The sequence below is a fragment of the Manihot esculenta genome, chromosome 5 (assembly GCF_001659605.2).
Source record: "Manihot esculenta cultivar AM560-2 chromosome 5, M.esculenta_v8, whole genome shotgun sequence".
Taxonomy (NCBI): Eukaryota; Viridiplantae; Streptophyta; class Magnoliopsida; order Malpighiales; family Euphorbiaceae; genus Manihot; species Manihot esculenta.
Window position 1 is genome coordinate 8665236 of NC_035165.2, and position 20471 is coordinate 8685706.

Consider the following 20471-nt stretch of genomic DNA (forward strand, 5'->3'; position numbering starts at 1 on the left):
AAAATAAAAATTTAATTAAATAATTTTAAAATAAAAATAAACTAATTAATTTTATAAATATTAAGAGATTTAATAAGCATTTATCCTAACTAATAATAATATTTGATTGAGCCTCGGAAGTGGTGCAGTTTGAAATTGGTCTGGGCTTCTTAGGCTGGGCTCAACCACAGGCAGTTGCACGCTTTAATCAAATCAATCTTCATTTTATTCTATTGCTAAAAAAAAATAAAAAATGGCAGCGGCCATAGCCTCGTCACCATGCGCCTCTCTCGCTTTCAGACCCACGAAGCTCATCCACTCCTCACTCTCCCAAGCTCCAAAGCTCTCATGCCCACTCCAATGCTTTCGCTTCCTTCACCTCACCGCCCCTTACAAGGATCCTACAATCACCGTTTGCCGTGGAAAGGTCTCTCCTCCCCCTCTTACCTCTCTCTTTTGTAGTTCTCTTCATTGTTACCATTAAGAGTTTTGTTCTCAGTTGGATGGCTCGGCTGGTGAAGACCCTGATGAGATTGGTGGTGAAGTGTACTTCGATGATAATGACTTGATTGAGGACGAGAGCGATGATGATGAGACAGAGAGCAGTATCGATTTGTTTATTAGATTCTTTCAAAGCATGTTCAAGAAGATCTCTAAGCGTGCCAAGAAGGCTTCTCGCTCGATTTTGCCCTCAGTCATATCACCCCAATTGGTAGGTTTACTTGCCGCTTGGCTTTTCTTACCCAGCGATCAACATTGGTCGTTATTTGCGGCTCAATTTTGTTCTGTCCACTGGCTTGTGGCTTGGAATTGCGATTGCCAGAAATCCCCATTATGTGATTTTCTTTAAATTATCAATGTGTATCTTTGTCGATTGATGCTCAAATCAATTACCTGCTATTTCTGCATCAGTGTGATACAAGAAAAAATTTGATAATTTAGTCATCAAGGAAACACATTTCTGTAGTTCTATCATGCTATTGCTATGTGTTTTGTGCATACCCCTGGAAAATGCTAGCTTCAATTAGTTGATAATTTGATATGCGTAGTCAGTTTGCCATTATGGAATTTCCAGTTTACTAAAAGAACACCTTTTGTAACTAGGATATTCCAGGTTCATCTCAAAGATGTCACACAAACAGTTTTTTATGGGAGTGAAGGGGGAAAAAATCCTAATCTCTATAGTGATGAAACAGGAGTATGCTGAGGGCCATTTGTGAATGGAATTTTTGGTACAGTATGTCCCATCATATATGTGAGCAAACTGTAGTAACACCTCCATTTCGAGTTCCAGTTGTGAGGGAATTATTTGTCATGCATAGTTTATCACAACATTTTATCAGTATCCATGAACTGAACTGACAGGAAAGGCTTGACTTTTACACTATAAGTAGTGGCGTTTGTGATAATTTCTATCTAAGAGCTCCAGAATCAATGATATGGTTGTCTGTGATTTACTGAAACAATTTGAACCTAAATGGAAAAGACTGCTTGGGATATAGAAATTTGGCCCATTATTGTACGGCATTCTTGCTGAAGAATCTGTTGCTTTTCTCTGTCTATATATCAAGGTGCCAATTTCTTTTGCTATCAGAAAAAGGGGATGGATAAAAAACCAGCAACTGTGGTTGCTAATAAATCATTCCAAGCCTGTTTTAATCAGCATTTAGAGCAATCATTATAATCTTGCTTGTCATTAGAACTATTTACATATGCTTACTCTTATTCTCCACTTTTTTCTTTTGTTTCCTTGGTTTTATGGATTCAGGTGTCTTTCGCTGTTGACGGGGTTCTGCTTTTGGCTTCACTTTCTATTGTCAAAGCATTTCTTGAGGTAATACTTAAGCTAAGTCCATGAAATTTGTGCACAAATATGAGACATAGGAGATCATCTTAAGATTATCACAATCATTGATATCCTGTAACTACTTTGATTGATAGTGCAAAAGTAAGTACAGAAATGAACCTGCTTCCATTAAATCATACAAGTTTGCTTGCCTTTAAAGAAATGCTATTGAAGTCAAACGAAAAGTCTCAATGCCAATGAAGTTGTTGCTTCTGCTTTATCCTTCTACTGGGGATAAATTACCTTGAAGATCCCATGGAAAGTTTAAAAATAATTTTAGAAGCATTTGATCAGTAGTAGTTAGTCCTAGACATTTAGGATTTTTCTGTGGCTGTAAATGTGCTGATAACCGAACAACAACACAAGCGAACGACTCATGTCATTGTAAATACTATAATTACAGGTGGTTTGCACCCTTGGTAGCACTGTCTTTGCAGTGATCCTGCTTCTGCGTGTAATATGGGCAGCCATTTCATACTTCCAATCAAATGGGACCACTTTTAATCGGGGTGGAAGTTCGTTTGGAGGCACACAGCCAGTGGCATAGGATTCCTAGTGGTCGGAACACTAATGGATCTCCTCGCCAAACGTGATTGTTTTGGCATGCGACAAGTGGAATAATTTACATAAGATCATGTATAATTGTGAATAGGAAGTGTAAATTTGAGGGAGTTCTTCAAAGTCCATTTTAAATAATTTGACTTGCTTGTACCTAATAGGCTATGGATTTAGATCAGAGTTGTTCTGCAGCAGTTAATGCCACCCGACTTGTAATCTTGCTTGGATACAGGAATACCTTTGATAACTTTAATTGCAGGATATTACCAGTGCATAATTGCTATTTGCTAGTACTATTAGGCAATTGCATTGCCTGTTAATGGTGTCACATCTAGCTGGCAGTCTCTACATAAAGCTCTTGGTGTTCTTGAAAGATTAAACTCTTGGTGTTCTTGAAAGATTAAGCTCTTGTACTAAGCAGGTGACAATGGAGAAATGGGAAATATTTCAAGTAGTACTAAAAAATTTATTCCTCCATAAATGTAAGAATTTAAATCTACAAGATGGACAGGATAACAAATTTCTCCAGGTAAAACTGCATTAAGAAATGAAATAAAAGCCTAAAATTTCAATTTGCAGTTGATTTTTATGCATAGCAAGGGTGGAGATTATAGAATCAATGCTGAAACAAGGATGATCAAGGATATAATTGCTATGATTTATCAAATCGAGACTTACAAAGATACAGAGCTCTTAATATGCTTACTTTATTGGACAAGCTTCAGCTTCTCAACAAGTTCAAGGTTGAAAACAAGGTTTATACAATATATGGGCATTAAGAATTTTTGAACAAACAACTTCCTTTTACAAGACAGATGCTCAGTTCTAAATGGCACTATTCAGGTACTCGTACAGAGAAGAACGAGAAGCTTGCCAAGAGATATATGGAGTAAAGAATCATTTTCCAACACACCAATGAATGGAGATGTTTAGGCAGTACCAGAGCAGTCGTTTTAGACCAACAGTAGCTCCAAGTCTGAATGTCTGATGTTGAAAATGAAATATGTCGTGTCTTTGATTTAACATAGTGGGGTATATATTCTGACAGCAACTGAAGGAAGAAGTATTGCTACTTGACGCTCTTATTACCATTGATGATTATCTTTTCAGATCATGACGTTCTTTCAAAACCACCAACCTGCATATGCAACCAATCCAGTGCTGTACCGCGGCCGTATTCCCTTGTGGCTTGTGAACCAAATGCCACGCCAGTAGTATCGTAGGCTTGTTGGCCAAACTGAAATGAAAAGTTGATTACAGTAAGAATCATGAAACGAAGAATAGAAAAGAAATTTATCATCAGATCTCTTGGTTCTTTCCTAGTTTGTTAACTTGAGCTCAGCCCTTGGCCAGTCACTCTCAGCCATTCTGTTCTCTTTTCCTCTCTATTCCATAATAGTCAAACTGAGCAAATCCATAGATATTTCATTTTCATGTGCAATCTCTATCAGAAGGTCAACTTGCAAAAGCAACTTAATCTAACCACTCCTGGGTTGAAGTTTCATCCCCAAATATAAGATTGTGCCACATCAATTCTTAAGCAGAAAAATTTTTCGACGAAAACAAGATAATTAATGAATATAATGAGAAACTTATCCAAATTACTGACCAAAATGATCTGGCCATAAAACAGTGCCTGTTAAACTATTTGCTAGAATATGGCCAAACACAGTAAGAAGGTTAACATAAGGTTAACATTCACTAGCTGCCATTAACCTCGTCGGAATATGCATCTCCTGCTTTCCCTTCATTGAAATGGAAAAACCGACCTAAAATTCACCTCGCCAATAGTGAAACAAACTTTGGCTACCCTCTTCATGTTAATTTACGTTGGAAATTCCCACTCCACCAGTCAGATAAGGTTGATAAACAGTTTGAATCTAGTATGCAGCCCACCAAAAATGGTTCAACTAGGATACAAACAGTAGCAGTCCAACAATAGTAAAGTAGATAGAGGGGTGAAATCAAATTGCATGACAGTGAAAATATTAGGACTTACATCTTTAGACGGAAATGCTTCAATATCAGGGATCACTCTTGAATTTACAGCTTCAAGCTTCATTGATAGGAACTACAATGTCCAGTAATTTGTAGTGCTTAAATTCAATATCAAGCGGGCATCAAAGGAATAACAAGCAATTAATATAAATAATATAAGGATACATACCTCAACCTGACGTTGTAATGATTGGATATAATTAATAATCTCATCAAGGACCAGGGCTTTGCCAATAACCTACATCAGAAAATCTACCTTAGAAAAACACTGGTTTGAACCATGTCTATAAAAAACTAATAAAAAGTCTCAAAACTGTTCTCTTCCACCATATAGTATAAAGCAGCAAGCTAAAGCCTGGTCATCGACTACAACTCTTCCAGTGTATATTAGAAAGTTGTTCGCGAGCAGAAAGTTACACTTCCACAAAATATTATTTTCAGACTACATGAAACAGAGTTGCAGGTGTTTAGGGACATAATGAATACTAATAAAATTTCAACTATGTACCTTATTACAACCAGGGACTAGATCCTGCAGAATTTTCATCCTTTCGCTTATCTTTTCTCTCCTAGCCTGCACACAATAAATCTCATCAGAAAAATATGATAGATATAGATATGCGAAAATAGCTTTAACAATAAAGACTTCATTAATAAACATAATAAGATCTTTGATCTAAGCTGTTTCTCCTTGTCCTTTCCATTTATAAGTTTAAGAGGACTAATGAAAATTACTCTTTCTGCTAGACTATGGCTATCAGTAGCTTGACCCCTTCTTGCTCGTACGTGTATGTAATCTTGTTTAGGTGGTTCTGGTGGTTGACCATTCTGTTCCACATGCTTGCCTGAACTGGGTTCTGCATCAGTTTTGGAATTGCCATTCTCATCTCTATTTCCAGATGTTTTAAGCTTTTTTGTATCATAATTGCTCTGCAATTCAGATCATAAATGAAAAGATAAATGTCATTTTATATATAAATATTTATATATAAAATCCCCAACTCTCTCTAAACCTAAATCTGAAGTTACAGTCTAATTTTGCAAGACATATCCCAGATAAGATAGTTCAATTAACACGTTTGATCATATATTAAAATGAACCATAAGTCAACTTAATTAAGTCATATTTACCAATTTAGATCAAAATTTGAATTCACTGACAAAGATAGATTGTTGAAAAGACAACCTCAAAAGTTCACAGGATAAAGACAACAGCAAGGAGTCTTTCTTTATCAACATTTTAAGACATGGAAACACTATCAAACAAAACATTGCATAAGATAAAGCAAATCCCGCCAAGAAAAAGGGTTATTGAAATCATTCATTGATAATGAAATTAATACCAATCCATTGCTATTGCCATTGACATTGCTTGAAGAAACGACCTTCGCGGAATCATCCTCCACGACATCACGCCGTTTTCTTGCACCGGCGGTGCCACCACCACGGTTTCCTCTTTGTTCCAAATTCATCGGATCACAACACAAAACTTCTCGGTTGGAATCCCCAAACTGAATACCCAGACTCTGCCCAAACTGACTTCTTCCGTTACCATTGACAGGAAACTGCCAGATCTCCGCCAAATTGTAGGACCCATCATTCATAATCGCCGGTGGATCCATCGAATATCGTCACACACTAGCCGATTCGTCGCCCAACTCAAATTGAACCAAAATATCCAGTCTACTTCTGACTTTCAGTTAACAAAGTATTGAGTGTACAAACCCGCAATGGGTTCGTTGGGGAAGAGGAAAATGAGCAGAAAGACGCGTGCTTTGTATTGGATGTAGCTCTGTAGTAGCTTCAAGAAAGAAGGAAATGGAAGCAGCAGACCCCAGTAAAAAAGCAAAGCGAAAGCTATTAATCGGATAGAGACATGGAGAGAGTGAAGCAAATCCAGAGAGAGAAAGAGAGGAGTCTGCGCAGCGTTTGTGTGTGATCTCCTTGGACAGTGGAGGTTGGTGCGCACTGTGCCACCACTCACTGACTATTACAGCAAGAAGGAGAGACAGAAACCTCGGGAGTTGCAAACGTAGTCACCTCTAGGATAAATATTTAAACCAACTTAGTGCACTAACCACTTCTGTCATATCAATTTTCAGACGTCCTGAATTTTAAATTCACGTAAATCGAATTTAAATAAATTTTTTCATTATATTTGATTTTTATTTTTTAAAAAAAAATAAATTATCGTTAAAATTAGTTAAATTACAACGTAAAATTAATAAAATTATATAAAAATAATTTAATTAAAATGTAAAACAGCAGCACTAAATAATTTTAGCAAAATACAAAAATATAATAATAATTGAACCCATAAATTATTAGCTGTATTTGATGAAGTGATAGATTATATAAGAATTTCTCCACTTTTATTCCCTTACAGTACAGTTAGAGAGGGGTATTTTTGGTATTTCAAATTGAAATGCTTATTTTTCAAACAATTATTGTGATTTTTTAAGATATTTTTAGGTGCGGTTTGATTAGAACATGATTTTGATTTGCTAATAAAGCCTAATGATTGGTTCAAGTGTTGATGACTGTGATGTAATGTAGGATGTTAACTATTTGTTTATTGCAAAGTTTAGGATAATGATGGATTTAGATATAATCCCATGTTTAATCAGTAGGCTCACCATTCAATGCCCCACTATCAAAATTGTTTGCTTATGTTAATCTTCTTAATTCTTTTTATGCCTATAGATTCTAAGTGTGCAAGTATCTAATGCCGAAGAGCAGATGGCATATGTATGGATATTTTGGTTCAGTGTGGAATTTCCACAAACAGATAAGATGCCTCTCTCCTTTCATAAAATTGCTATATGTATTTCCCTGTACAGTAGCAATGCTTCAGAGATTTTTTTACGCCCATGTCAGCAGGAATTGCCATTCACCAGTTCTTGGCAAAAAAACAAATGAAATTGCTTTCTCTCGCTAAGCCTTCTTTCGGTAAATCCACGTGCCCTAAAATTTTATCGCAGAAGAGCAGCTAGATGGACTTATCATATGAGCAGCCAACGCCAAGTACAAGCAACCATTTAACATCCGATGATGCAAGTCTTTCTCATGTACTTGCATCCCACAAGTGAATATATCCCTCTTCTTCACTATACTTTTAAAAAAAAAGTTCGAATTTTAAAATAATACATTATTGAAAGGGCAATCACAAATCCAATGCGATCAAGATTTTGTGAAAGTCGAGAAATACTCTAATAAATAAATTTGGAAAAAAATAAAATAGGGGTGGATGGGGACTGCATTTGAGGCCAACTAAAGGTCTTGCCAACCTGCCCATTTGGAAGTCTAATTTGGTTAGGCATATATAATCACTAGTAAAGAGTAGTCTGCTTCTTGCCCAATTTGTGACTTGAACACTCAAATCACGTTAGTGTATTTTATTTAATAATCACATGTTTCAATTGCAATTGATCTCAGCTCTTTGATCCGAAGTATTGGCAACCAGCAAAGCAGAGTTAATTGAGACTCATATCTGTCTTCATTTAATTTGAGAATGTGGAAAACATTGCAGTATTCTATGGACAGCTGCATCTTGTTTATTTTTGGAAATTACATGTGCAAAATATGCAAATAATGTCAATTTCAATATCTAACCCAAAAGGTTTACGGTAAAGAAGCATGTCATGTGCTAAATTACCCCAAATTTACTTTGCTTCTAATCCTAGCTATCTCACCTATGAACAAGGCTTTTTCCCCAATGAATTTTCAATAATAATATCCATTTTTCTCTAAAAAGTTCTATCTCTTAAATCATTGTACGTATTTGTTACGATATTAATTAATATTTTTGATATTTTGAGATTTTGAGAAAATAGAATTTATAAGTGTATATAAATTTAGTTTAAGAGATCACGTATTTTTCTTTATTTATTTTCTCATTTGTTTTAATGACGCATAACCGCACGTATTTCCCTTTATTCATTTTATCATTTATTTTAGTGACGCATAACCGCACGTATTTCTCTATATTCCTTTTCTCATTTATTCTCTAATGACGCATAACTATCATTTCGCTATAGTATTACTTGTCTCTGTCATGCAGACTCGTACGCACGGATGTACCTGCTTACTCATTCTTATCAGGTGACTATTTAATTATTTTTCGGCCCCTTCGTCACATCACAAGTGCTACATTCTCCTCTAATGGATTCAAGCCTTGGATCAGTACAGCCTCCTTTAATCACAGGCTGGATGGCCCGCTAATGGGTCACTCTGCTTAGTGGGTTTATTGAACTTTAAACCTTTTTTTTTTTCAGATTCGACCTCAACTCGAATGTCAAAAGTCCAATGGTCATCAAAAGTATTTATAATTAATTTACTTATTTTATTCGAATAAAAATAAGCCACTTATTAATACTTATCAAAAACTACATTAATGACAATGATTAAATCACTGTTTTCATCTGCGAAGGATGTTAGCTAGGTTCACCTAACTATGAAGCTGCTGAATAAAGTTGTTGGGTGTCTCTCTAGCCATGAACAATTAGCAAGCAAATTACCATTCTTAGCTAGGAAATTTGTACGTATTTATTGAGATTAACAACTTAATTAGCAAATTCACTTGACATGCAATAATGGGGAAGAAAAATAAATGAGAATTGTGACAGGCTGCCAACTGCAATAATGATAGAGAAATGAAATCAATTAGGGTTGGAAAGGGAAATTTAGGGACAATTTGATCCACACGAATAGGGCTAAGTGGTCCACAGCTATACCATGTTTGGACACCACTGTCCCAAGGACAGAATTTCTGATCCATAACACCAGCAATCTACAGTATTGGCATCCATCAGATGGTTTTTTTTTTTTTTCTTACTTTAAGATTTCTCCATTATGATTGTGTCGAATTGATTTTTTTTTTTTTTCTCTCTACTTGGCCATCAAATGGGAAGACAAAGCTGATAGATTTCTGCTCTGCTTGACTGCTGTATGGGACAAGTGGATTGGGAACCTGAGGATAAGACTTTTGAATGCTTCTTCAAAATCATTGGCATCTTTATGTACAGCTCAATCCATCGCCTGTGGCTATCTTTTCTGAAAGTCCATTCTTTGAAGGCCCAAAGGTTTAGCTTGTCATTTGTCTTTCGACGTAATTTTGGGCTCGCGGCCCTGCCCATGCCTGCAGGCTGCAGGTGCAAGGTTTTGTACTTGATCTGTTTGTAACGACATGTCATTTTGCATTCTGGCTATCAGACTTTTAAGGAAAGGAAACAAAATAAACAGTCCCACGTTAGAAAAAAAACTAGAGTTAATAAAAAAAACTTTATTCTTTTTAAATTTTTATAATTATTTTTTATATTAATTTAATTAAGTTCGCCTTTGGGTTGGCCTGCATTCTCCGCTGCCTCTCTTAGGGAGTGGTTCTCTTTAGCCTTCCTTACTGCTTCTGCGGAGAATGCTTCCCTTATTCTAATGATATGTTGGGCTTTGTGGCATAACAGAAATGTTTGGAAAGCTCAGGGTCGAACTGCGAGTGGTGTGTTCTTCATGGCATTGAATTTTTTGCAGCAATGGAGGGGGGCCTGTTCTGATTCTACCAGCTGCACCAATGTTGTATCGGCTTTGACTGTTTGGTCTCCTCTACCGCAGGGTTGGATTAAGGTTAATATTGACGCCTCTTTAAACTCGCAACGAAGTTCGCTAGGCTTTAACTGTGTAGTCCGAGATGCTAATGGTAGATTTATAGCGACTAAAGCAGACTATTTTTGCAGTCAGATGGAGGTTAAGTGTGCTGAGGCAGTGGCTTTTCGAGAGGCATTGAGTTGGATTAAAGAGTGCGGATGGGATCGAGTTCTTTTCGAATCGGATGCTCAGGTTCTTATTGTGTCCATTAACAATGTTTCATTAGATGATTTATCACCTTTTGGTCTTTTGGTTCAAGATTGTAAATTGCTTTTATCCAGTTATGAGGAAGCAATATGTGTTTTTATTCACAGGTCTGCAAATGATGTCGCTCATGTTCTAGCAACATCGGCTCATTCTGAGTCAGGTCAAGGAGTTTGGGTTCATGTCCCTCCTCCTCATATAGTTTCCTTAATCGCTTTGAGTTAATAATATTTCTTTCATTTTCAAAAAAAAAAAATAAATTTTATATTTTATATTTTATTTCAAATATATCTCACTCTTATTTTTACGTTAATAAATTTTATAATTGATAAAAAAATTAAAAAGTCATAATATAATTACAAAAATTTTTATAGCTTGATATTTTTTTAGCTATTTTATTTAAAATTAAAATTTTTAATAATTAAAATATTTAATATTATTATATTTATTTTAATTTTATCAATAATTTAAGTATATCAATCTATGTTAATTCAATTTTGAATTAATCTAACTCTTAAACTATTTTTTCTTTAAAATCAACTCTAATTATTATTTTAGTTAAAAAAGTACATAATTAACAATATAGTTAAAAATAATTTATAAAAAAAGGCTATTTAAAAAATGCATATTGTAAGAATAAAATTTAATTAGTCATTAAATTAGTATAAATTATCATTGCAACTATATTATTAACTATATTTTTTAAAATTTTTTTAACATTCAATTATATTGTTAGTATATATTTTTTAAAACTATAATAACACTTAGAGTAAATTTCAAAAAAAAATAATTGAGTTGCGGATCTAGTTGATGCGCAGCATCTACTAATGCCAAAATTATCACTGTTGCAGTGATACTCTGCAACCTTTGGTTGGACGATCCTTCTTGGGTAAGTGGAACTGTGCATATTCCCATCCAATCCATTTCAAATCTTAACGGGTGGGTGCTAGGAGGAGATTGTTAGTCAAATGAAATAATAAATAATAGATTAAACTCTTGATATGGTTTTAATCTCTTAACCCTAAAAGTGTGATGAAATTACATTAATCCTCAAAGTTATGTGATAATTTTGGCATGTCAAGTTGGAAAAGTTAAATGAAATTTTACATTTTTTTAAATTATTTTTATTTGAGTGGATGAATTTGAATGGAATTATGATATTGATGGGGTTTTGAATTTAATATATCCAACAATTTTCGTAATACTCTATTTTAAAAGTCAAATTTTCATTACCACTTTGAAAGAGATATCCTAGACCACCAGATGATAAGAGTATACTTATCCGCTACCACTATGCTCATAGAATGAATAGTTTTTGAAAATTGTTTACATTACAAAATTAGACTATTGAATTCAAAAAAATCTTATCCTCTTTCAGAATTTTATAGTTTTTTTTTTTAAATCTGTCCACATAAATTAAAAATTATTTGTGATATCAATTATGATGTTATTCCAGGTTGATTTTTATATTTCTAACCGCAAATACTTCGATCAATATATAATCAATCTATTTAAATTATAAATTCTTCGTCCATAATTTTATTAGTCACCTGATTAAAGGAAGAATAAACATTTCAAATATCTCAAATATACTGATGAACACTTAAATTCTTTTTAATGCAGGCTAATAATTTTATATTATATAAACTATACTTTAATTTATAAGTTTTAACGTAATTGACGGCTCAATTCTTATATTATAAAACTAAATATTTAAATCTCTTATAATTAATCCGTCTAAAATTACAATTTTTCATATCAGTTCAAAACTAGTGGATGATTAAATTTTTTCTAAAAATATAATTTTTCTCTAAAATACTCTATAAAAATTTATACCTATTTAAAATTTATCCGATATTATTTAAAAATAGCTGAAATTATATGTATTTTTTAAAAATTTTGAAGTCATAAATATTAAAATATTTTAATGAATGAAAGTTGAAGAATAAAAATTGTTAAAAAATATTTAAATGAGATATTATAAATAAAAGTTAATGGAACTTAAGTATTTTTGAAATAAAAAAATAAAGGATCAAAATGTTTAAATTATAATAAATTAAAATAAATTAATTATAGAGAGATTTAAGTATATACTTTTAAAAATATAGGGATCGATCTATTAATTATATTAAAATTTATGAATTTAAGTGTAGTTTATCTATTTAAAAAGCATAATTTTATCGGTAAAATAAATTAAATTATCTATAATCTGAACGGATTGATTCAATTTTAAAAATATAAAAATTAATTTATTAATTATATTAAAATTTAAAAATTAAAATGTAATTTCCTATATTAATAATCATTACCAATTCTCAACCCTGAATTTATATTATATTGGTATTAGAGTTATACGTAGAATTGAAAGTTTTTGAGTTTAAATCCATATATATATATATATATATATATATATATATATATAACATCTCAATGAATTTATAGTTTATTTTAATTTACTGTTCTGGATTGATTATCAATTTTAGATTTATTGATAATTCAAAATCAACTTTCTTTCGTAATATTCTATTCTTGAGGAAATCGCTGAAAGTAATTTTGGATTAGCTTGAATGTTTGATGATGATTTTATCACAAGAATTGTAATTGGGTCGGGCTGAATGAAGCCCATTTTTAGTTATGTCTTGGGTGGGTTTTTCAACCTGTTCCTCAGTGTTTAAAAGCTCTAATATTTGTAGTAAAATTGACAAATTGAATGGTGAGAAGCGGGTGATATCAGCAGCCAGGGGAAAGGCAAAAGCAAAAGCTGACTCGTGCCCCTTCACCAACCAAGAATTTGTATTGGAAATTGATCCCATACTTGCGATTACCGAGTAAAAGTCAAGCTTTAGAATACAAAGTTGATTAGATAAATCGTCCGCACCGCAAACACAAAGACATGGATAGTTTGGCAGAGGAGTCAAAGGACTGCTGCCAAATCAAATGTGTTATTGTCATTCCAGCGTAACCATAGAAAGTAGAGAATCCTCAAAATCTCTCTTTTTGGATGTCGTTGCTTAACATCCTTTCTGCCAATGAAGTCATCCTTATATTTTATTCTCTTGCTATTTGGCATTTGGAGGCAGAGATTTTCATTTGAGGATATGACACTGCAGAAGTTATTCTAATTTGTATATTGGATATTCGCTTTTGCTTTCGCGTGGTCATCTCCATTTGCCCCAAGTAAAAAGCACGAGTAGAAGGAAGTAATGGCATATCTCGGTAAAATTATTACTCTCACGATTCATAATTTTTATCTATATTTTTTAATATTTTAAAATTATTATTTATTTTTATTTTTATATTATAATAATATATAAATTAATTATTATAATTATATTTAAATTTATTTTATTTTTAAAAAATTTCAATTTTTCGTAAAAAAGAATACAGTCTCAAGTCACAACGTTTGCTGAAAATAATGATGAGATGGGATGGTGGGTGTCGGCCAACTATGCCTGATGTTCTCTCTTCTGCACAATACACAATTATCTTTTTGAATGGGTTACCACTTACCAACTGCTACATTAACTATGTGTCCCATTATTGTTGAAATTATATATAAAAATAAATAATTTAAAAATTAATTGGATTTTAATGTGTTCAAATTATAACAGCGTATTGATTTAAGATATCAAATCTATTCTTTAAAAATTTATTTATTTATATTTAAAAAATATTAATTTATTTATACTTCGTACATTTAATCTGTCCTACTTTATATAATCGGACTGAGCAGCTTGATAAATTTTGAATTTATATTTTTTCTAAAATAAAAACCTTAAAATATAAAAAAACTCGATTGGCAGTGAGTTAATTTAATGTATTAATTGGTTAATTAATTACTGTTAAATACCTTGACTAAACTAAAAATCTCATGCTAATGTAAAATTATATTATAAAATTGTAATTTCACATCACTAAATGATAAATTATAAAATTTTAATATTTAATAAAGTAAAATTATTTAAAAATAATAAATATTTTTTTATTTTGAATTTATTTTTAAAATATGACTTTAAAAATTAAATTAAATTAAAATTCAATGTATTTTTATCTATAAAAATTTATATTTTTTTATAAAATTTATTATTTAATAATTAAAATATTATTTTATTTTTGCAAATTATAATGCTAAAGAAAAGCAGCAATTAACAATGTGAAATACACGCCAAAAATAGAAAAAGACAAAACTAAAGAAAAAACCAACGGGAAGCACACGCACCGCGAAAAGCAAAAGCGTGTGCATGAACTTCGTAAAACTCTGAATTTGACTAATGATGGAGAGCCACGTGGAAGAATCCATATAATGTATAGGTCCACCTGCCATATTGGATGCCTTAGAACAAACAGCACATAACTGCCGTCACTGTTCTCTATCTCAATTTCCATTATTTATTTAGCTCTGCAAGAAAAAAAAAAAAACCATAATTATTCTGTTTTGGATTTAATAAAAAGGTAGCATCTTTTTTATTCTTCAAAATCGCTCCGGCAATAAAAAAGTCTACAAATGGTAGTTGGTGTTGTTTTATAACCTTCCAAGTTTAATTCTTCAAACAATATTTCTGTCATTTTTCCATCCAGGACTCTCTCTCTCTCTCTCTCTCGCTCACTATCTTTCTTAAAGAGTAATAGAGTTGTCTGTCTCTCTGCTTTTATTTTTGTTGAAGATGGCGACTTTCTGATCTTCTGATAGGAAAACAGAGAGAAAGAAAGAGATAGAGAGGTGGGGTTGGGATTGGGATTGGGATTGGGGGAGAGAGAGGTATGGGGGCTTGTGTATCAACCCCAGAAAGATGCGTAGGTGGGAGATTGAGGTCTTCTAAGAAGAAGACACGCAAGAAGAGAAAAGGGATCAAGAGAAGAGTATCCTCTAAATTATCTGATGGAAGGCTGGATGCATTTGATAGGCCCGCTTCTGTTGCTGTTGCTCCAGCTGATCATCGCTCGTCTTTCTCTAACCCCACTTTTCATGGTCCACTTCTCTCTTTCTCTCTCTGGTTGCCCTTTTGTTTTGTGATCAAGTTTCTCTATTTTTGCCTCTTTTCCCTGAAATGGTGTTTTATTTGATTTAGCATTTTACTGGGTTTGTGTTTTTTGGTTGATTTGTTCTGTGGGTAGCCTGTGATAGTATCATATTTGATTTCCCTTGATTTGTAATTTTATTTATTTATTTATTTTTGGGTTTGGAATTTGAACAGTTTGTAGTTTTAGATTGGGCCAATGATGCTGTTGTGGTTCATCTGTTTGCACGAAATGTTGGCAAGTGGCTTTTCTCTTACCATGATTAGTTTGATATTGGTAAATGTGATGAAAAAGAGGTGCTCTTTATTTGAAGTAAGGGATTTTCATGCTTGTCAGTAATTGAGTGGTACTTTCTGTCCTGATCTTTATGCAAAGTAATGTGGGGTTTTTCACTTTCTTTAATCTGTACATGTAACCTAAATCATATTGGATGCTAATTACATTTGGAAACGTTTTGATTTTTTCTTAATGCTTACAAAGAATGTGTGGCTTAGGCATATGATATGACCATATTTAAATGACATGCCAAACATCTAGCTTTTGTACTCTGTTATTATTGTTGAAAGTAGTATGAAATTTTACCAATTTCAGTTTGATTTGATTGCCTTGGATCGGCGGATGGGTGTCTGATCTTTGGTAGAGGAGAAGGGTACTTTCTTTACTTCTTCTCTTTAATAAACAAGAGGTAACTGGTGTAGTTGTTTTTGATGAAGAATTAACCACACACCACATGTGGACTTTCTAAGTCCATGGCAATGGTCTTCTGCAGAATAGTACAATGTGCTACCTATGGTTCTGTATAAAGTTTTGAGAGGAGGTCTTTGGCTATTGTACTTTTTTGCATCCCTCCCTATACTGATGGCTCTAGCAAAGTAGCTATTATAGTGGGCTTCCATAATAGACTTAGTAATCAATTGTTGCTGTATCCCCCTTCAAGTGTTGATTTATTAAGACATGAAAGAATTGGTTCTCACCAAAGAGGAAAGATGACTTGTAATACCCTTCAAATTTGTTACTGTATTGATGAGGATTTTCATATTATGCTTCTTAATGAATGTTATATCGATTGATATTTTTGGGTTCAATTCTAATGATCTAAATAATGCTTTATATGATCTTGATTTTTTTTAAAAAAAAAAAACTCCTGAATTGTTCTTTCTACTTAAATTTTACCATTCTGCTAAGTTGGAATAGCATTTTTCTTGACAACCTGTCTAAATTGACACCATTGCCATAGCTTTCTATTTGTCATGAAATAATGTCTAATCATAGAAAATGTTTCTCCCTCTATTTGTCCTTTGAAGTATACCTTACTTTTCTAAACTGTAATGGCAACAGGAAGTATTGAGGAGGCATGGTTTGACTCAGTCACAATATTTGAGTCTGATTGTGATGAGGATTTTGAAAGTGTTCCAGATGGTATGATATTTGGACATCTTTAATTTCTCTTCAAGGAATGACACTTTGCTTTGATTTATCTTGCTGATCAGTAAGTCATTTATATTTGGGGAATTATATATGTTTTATCTTTACAGATTTGTTATCCTTAAATGGATTTGAAGTTAGCAGAGACACCAATCATGGAGACCATACTGTCAATGTCCAATGTACCGCTTCAAGTGATTGGATGAAGAAGACTGGAGATTTGTCAGCAGGAAACTCAGCTCAGAACTCTGTGAGTGAGGCTGGTAAACATTCAAACAGTCAGCTAGTCAGCTCAGATTATGCAGATTCCCTATCAAAATCTGAAGGACCTTCACAACCTGTGTTCCTTGATGAAATTGCATCCTCTGTGGATGAAAATGCCGGTAAGGGGGAAGGGTTATTAGATAATTGTGGAATTCTTCCAGGCAACTGTTTGCCTTGTCTTGCTTCAACTGTTCCACCAATTGAAAAGAGAAGGTCACTGAGCTCTAGTCCACCAAGTGCGAGGAAAAAGGCTGCCTTGAAACTCTCATTCAAATGGAAGGATGGGCATCCTAATAACACTCTACGTGAGTATTATACTACCAAATTTGGAATTGTAGGTTTCAGTTCTTGGAATTCAGATAGGCATGGTTGCATTAGTATATATCTTTTGAGGCTTTTGCAAATAATGCTTCTTCAGTCTCCTTATAATTGTTTCTCTTTCTGTTTTTAAATAAGCCGAGTGAGCTCACTCCATCAATATTTAAGCTCACTAATTTGTTCATGCCCTATTTATTCCTTATAACAGTGCTAGTTCTTTTTAGCAGTAGGATGGTCATTATTTCGCATTTAAAAAAAATCCCATACTCACATCATATTAAATATGGGGTTATTACCTTGTGATAATAGTAATACATCAAAAGCACTTGGATCCCTTACAATTGTGCTCTTAATTTATTAATTAATGTTATTCTTTTACGTTTTCAGTTTCTTCAAAGCCGATTCTGCAGAGACCAATAGCTGGTTCCCAAGTACCATTTTGTCCAATAGAAAAGAAAATGCTTGATTGTTGGTCTCATATAGAGCCATGCAGTTTCAAAGTCCGGGGACAGAATTATTTCAGGTAAGACTGCTAGATGGACTTCATTGGTCATCATACTTGCATGCCACTTCAGCTACATACTCAAATCATAGTTAATATATTTGCACGAATCCTTTGTCAATTGGTAATGATATGTTTGTAATAGGACGCACATAATATATATCCAACAATGTTGTCTCCTAACAAGAGTTGTTTCTGCAATTGCACTTAAATTCCATATTGCAGGGACAAAAAGAAGGAGTTTGCTTCTAAACATGCTGCATATTATCCATTTGGGGTTGATGTATTCTTATCGCCACAAAAAATTGATCATATTGCTCGATTTGTGGAGCTCCCTGCTATTAATTATTCCGGGAAACTCCCAACCACACTTGTTGTAAATGTTCAGGTATTCCTACTTTCAGTCTGTGTAGAGTGTGCATGCAAGTATTAAGCTATCTGCAACAGCATGCTTGAATGAGATTTTTTTTTTATAAATTTTTGCGCGGACCACATCTTTAGGCTGACTATTTTATGGGTTTTGCAGATTCCATTGTATGCTGCCACACTTTTTCAGAGTGAAACAGATGGAGAAGGAATGAATTTTGTTTTGTATTTTAAACTTTCAGAAAATTACTCAAAGGAACTTCCAACTCACTTTCAAGAAAATATCCAAGTAAGAAAGAACCCTTTGTAATTATGTTTATAATACAACATATTTAGAAAATATTAAAAACCTGTTCGACACTACTATGTTTGGCAATGCTGCTACTGCAGTGACATTCATCCCAGCATTTATGCCAAAAAAGCAAAAGGAAAGGACTAATTTTCATGGGGATGCATTATGGCATCCTCTGTGAGGATCTTAGGTTGTCAATTAATGCTGTTGTTTCATGTCTGTGCTTTATTTATTTCTTGAACAGCGGTTCATTGATGATGAAGTTGAAAAGGTCAAAGGGTTCCCTGTAGATACAGTTGTACCCTTTCGTGAAAGGTTGAAGATATTGGGTCGAGTTGTAAATGTAGAAGATCTTCACATGAGTGCTGCAGAGAGGAAGCTTATGCAGGCTTACAATGAAAAACCTGTTCTTTCGCGTCCTCAGCATGAATTTTACTTAGTAAGTCCTTTTGCAATTTCATATATATTGACTTAAGAGAGGTTCATTTCATGTATTTGGTTATTAGATTTTTTTTTTTGAATCAAGTATGTATCTCTGTTAAATTTGGGTCAGACCCAATTCACCCAGACCTTAGATTAAGGGGGGAGGAGTGACTGAGGGCCTTAAGACACATTATTCCTAATCCAAACCAATGTGAGATTCAATATACCACTCACACCCAGAACTTCCCCAAAATCGATTGAAGGCTGTGATATCTCATCTCAAAAGCCAGTTCAAGATGAGTACCTAAAATCCTTATAAGAGTACATTATCTCTATCCTAAACCGACGTGGGATTTAATATATCTAACTTTTGGGGTGAGTTAGGTCTGACCAAAATTTAACGTGTTATTAGTGTCTCGTGAAACTCACGTAAATATTTTATACTCTAGTGTAGTTTTGAACGTGTAGGATGCGTACCCTCATCGGTTTGAGACAGGATAACGTGCCCTTGTAAAGACTCACTTTGAGCTAGTTTTTAGAGTGAGCTAGACTTGATCCAAATTTAACAATCTCAAACAAATGAATTAATATATGAAAGAAGTACTCTTAAATGCTCGATTCATATGCTATATCACTATTTATATTAATATAACCTTCTTCATTGGTCAATAAAAAGAATTTGATGATGTGAGTGAATTCTGAGTTATGACACTTGATGGACTTGTCTCAAGTTACTATTCCTGTTACATTGGTTCAAAATAATTTCCTTTATGTATTGGATCTAATATGAGCCAGGTGAAGTAGCATTTGGGGACATTTTTTAGCGTTCTCTCCTCACGTATCATAATGTTTTCTTACAGGGAGAAAACTACTTTGAAATTGACATAGACATGCACAGATTTAGTTACATCTCTAGAAAAGGTTTTGAAGCGTTCTTAGACAGACTCAAGATTTGTGTCCTGGATGTTGGCCTCACCATACAGGCAAGGATGTTCTTTATTATACGCATTTACTTTTTTTGTTTTTAGTGAAAAAAGCAAGTTGATAGATATTGGTGTGTCTGTGTGCCTCTTGGAATCTATTACTTACGTTAGCCTTGTTTTTGCATGTCTAAACAGGGGAATAAACCGGAAGAGTTACCGGAGCAGATCTTGTGTTGTGTAAGGTTAAATGGAATTGACTACATGAATTATCATCAACTGGGGTTAAACCAAGAGCCCTTTGAAGCTTTAAGTGGTTAGATGATGCAAGACCTATATTTAATAAAGGCTAATTTTCAAAGAAATTTCTGTTCAATCATTTGTGCAATTCCATAGCTCATTTTGATAGCTACAGGGAAAAGTGCCCATAGCATAGTTGTATCATAATTGCATACAAATCTCACAGAATCAGGCCAACATGTCTTCTTTGATTGTTTAATTGTACTACCATTATAGCCATTTATTTCAAATCTCGTCACATGATATGAAATCATGATCAAGCCTGGTTATCATATTTCTATTGCAATAATCAATGCGTTTTTGCGCATTGATATTGGAGTTACAATTAAAAGCTGTCGAGTTCTAACTCTAGATGGAGCTAATTATATAAAAAAAAAAGGGAAAAATTCTATTACAACGTGGAGCAAGGACATTTTA

General features: G+C 33.5%; 3 protein-coding genes across 4 annotated transcripts; 2 read left to right on the forward strand and 1 right to left on the reverse strand.

The window, feature by feature from the left end:
- The first annotated feature begins 188 nt into the window (after positions 1–188).
- Positions 189–2711, forward strand: LOC110615794 (protein SHORT HYPOCOTYL IN WHITE LIGHT 1). 2 transcript variants are annotated; one of them, XM_021757903.2, is made up of 4 exons: positions 189–406; positions 479–691; positions 1748–1813; positions 1921–2222. In XM_021757903.2, exons 1-4 carry the CDS (start codon positions 233–235, stop codon positions 1981–1983), a joined length of 516 nt encoding a protein of 171 aa, XP_021613595.1. In that variant the 5' UTR covers positions 189–232; the 3' UTR covers positions 1984–2222. The 2 variants fall into 2 exon arrangements, with proteins under 2 accessions (XP_021613595.1, XP_021613594.1); XM_021757902.2 differs by lacking the exon at positions 1921–2222 and adding an exon at positions 2229–2711 and having other exon boundaries at positions 197–406.
- Positions 2712–3006: 295 nt separating this feature from the next.
- Positions 3007–6421, reverse strand: LOC110615793 (transcription factor BHLH089). Its single transcript, XM_021757901.2, has 6 exons — positions 5725–6421; positions 5117–5311; positions 4890–4955; positions 4551–4619; positions 4383–4454; positions 3007–3620 (listed from the first exon to the last, which is right to left on the reverse strand). The coding sequence occupies exons 1-6, from the start codon at positions 6001–6003 to the stop codon at positions 3495–3497; spliced, it is 807 nt and encodes a 268-aa protein (XP_021613593.1). The 5' UTR covers positions 6004–6421; the 3' UTR covers positions 3007–3494.
- Positions 6422–14684: 8263 nt separating this feature from the next.
- On the forward strand, positions 14685–20326 carry LOC110615911. The gene is made up of 9 exons (XM_021758122.2): positions 14685–15194; positions 16583–16663; positions 16780–17238; positions 17639–17774; positions 17979–18141; positions 18280–18408; positions 18656–18850; positions 19695–19817; positions 19953–20326. The coding sequence occupies exons 1-9, from the start codon at positions 14987–14989 to the stop codon at positions 20073–20075; spliced, it is 1617 nt and encodes a 538-aa protein (XP_021613814.1). The 5' UTR covers positions 14685–14986; the 3' UTR covers positions 20076–20326.
- Positions 20327–20471: the final 145 nt, after the last annotated feature.

Excerpts from the sequence above, each read along its gene's own strand:
- LOC110615911 (XM_021758122.2), top strand. The coding sequence starts at position 14,987 with ATGGGGGCTTGTGTATCAACCCCAGAAAGATGCGTAGGTGGGAGATTG. Across the intron at positions 15,195-16,582 it reads CTCTAACCCCACTTTTCATG|GAAGTATTGAGGAGGCATGG; the intron begins GTCCACTTCTCT and ends TAATGGCAACAG. Across the intron at positions 17,775-17,978 it reads CGGGGACAGAATTATTTCAG|GGACAAAAAGAAGGAGTTTG; the intron begins GTAAGACTGCTA and ends TCCATATTGCAG.
- LOC110615794 (XM_021757902.2), top strand. The coding sequence starts at position 233 with ATGGCAGCGGCCATAGCCTCGTCACCATGCGCCTCTCTCGCTTTCAGA. Across the intron at positions 407-478 it reads TCACCGTTTGCCGTGGAAAG|TTGGATGGCTCGGCTGGTGA; the intron begins GTCTCTCCTCCC and ends TTTTGTTCTCAG. Across the intron at positions 1,814-2,228 it reads TTGTCAAAGCATTTCTTGAG|GTGGTTTGCACCCTTGGTAG; the intron begins GTAATACTTAAG and ends CTATAATTACAG.
- LOC110615793 (XM_021757901.2), bottom strand. The coding sequence starts at position 6,003 with ATGGATCCACCGGCGATTATGAATGATGGGTCCTACAATTTGGCGGAG. Across the intron at positions 4,956-5,116 it reads GCCATAGTCTAGCAGAAAGA|GCTAGGAGAGAAAAGATAAG; the intron begins GTAATTTTCATT and ends TATTGTGTGCAG. Across the intron at positions 3,621-4,382 it reads AAGCATTTCCGTCTAAAGAT|TTTGGCCAACAAGCCTACGA; the intron begins GTAAGTCCTAAT and ends TTTTCATTTCAG.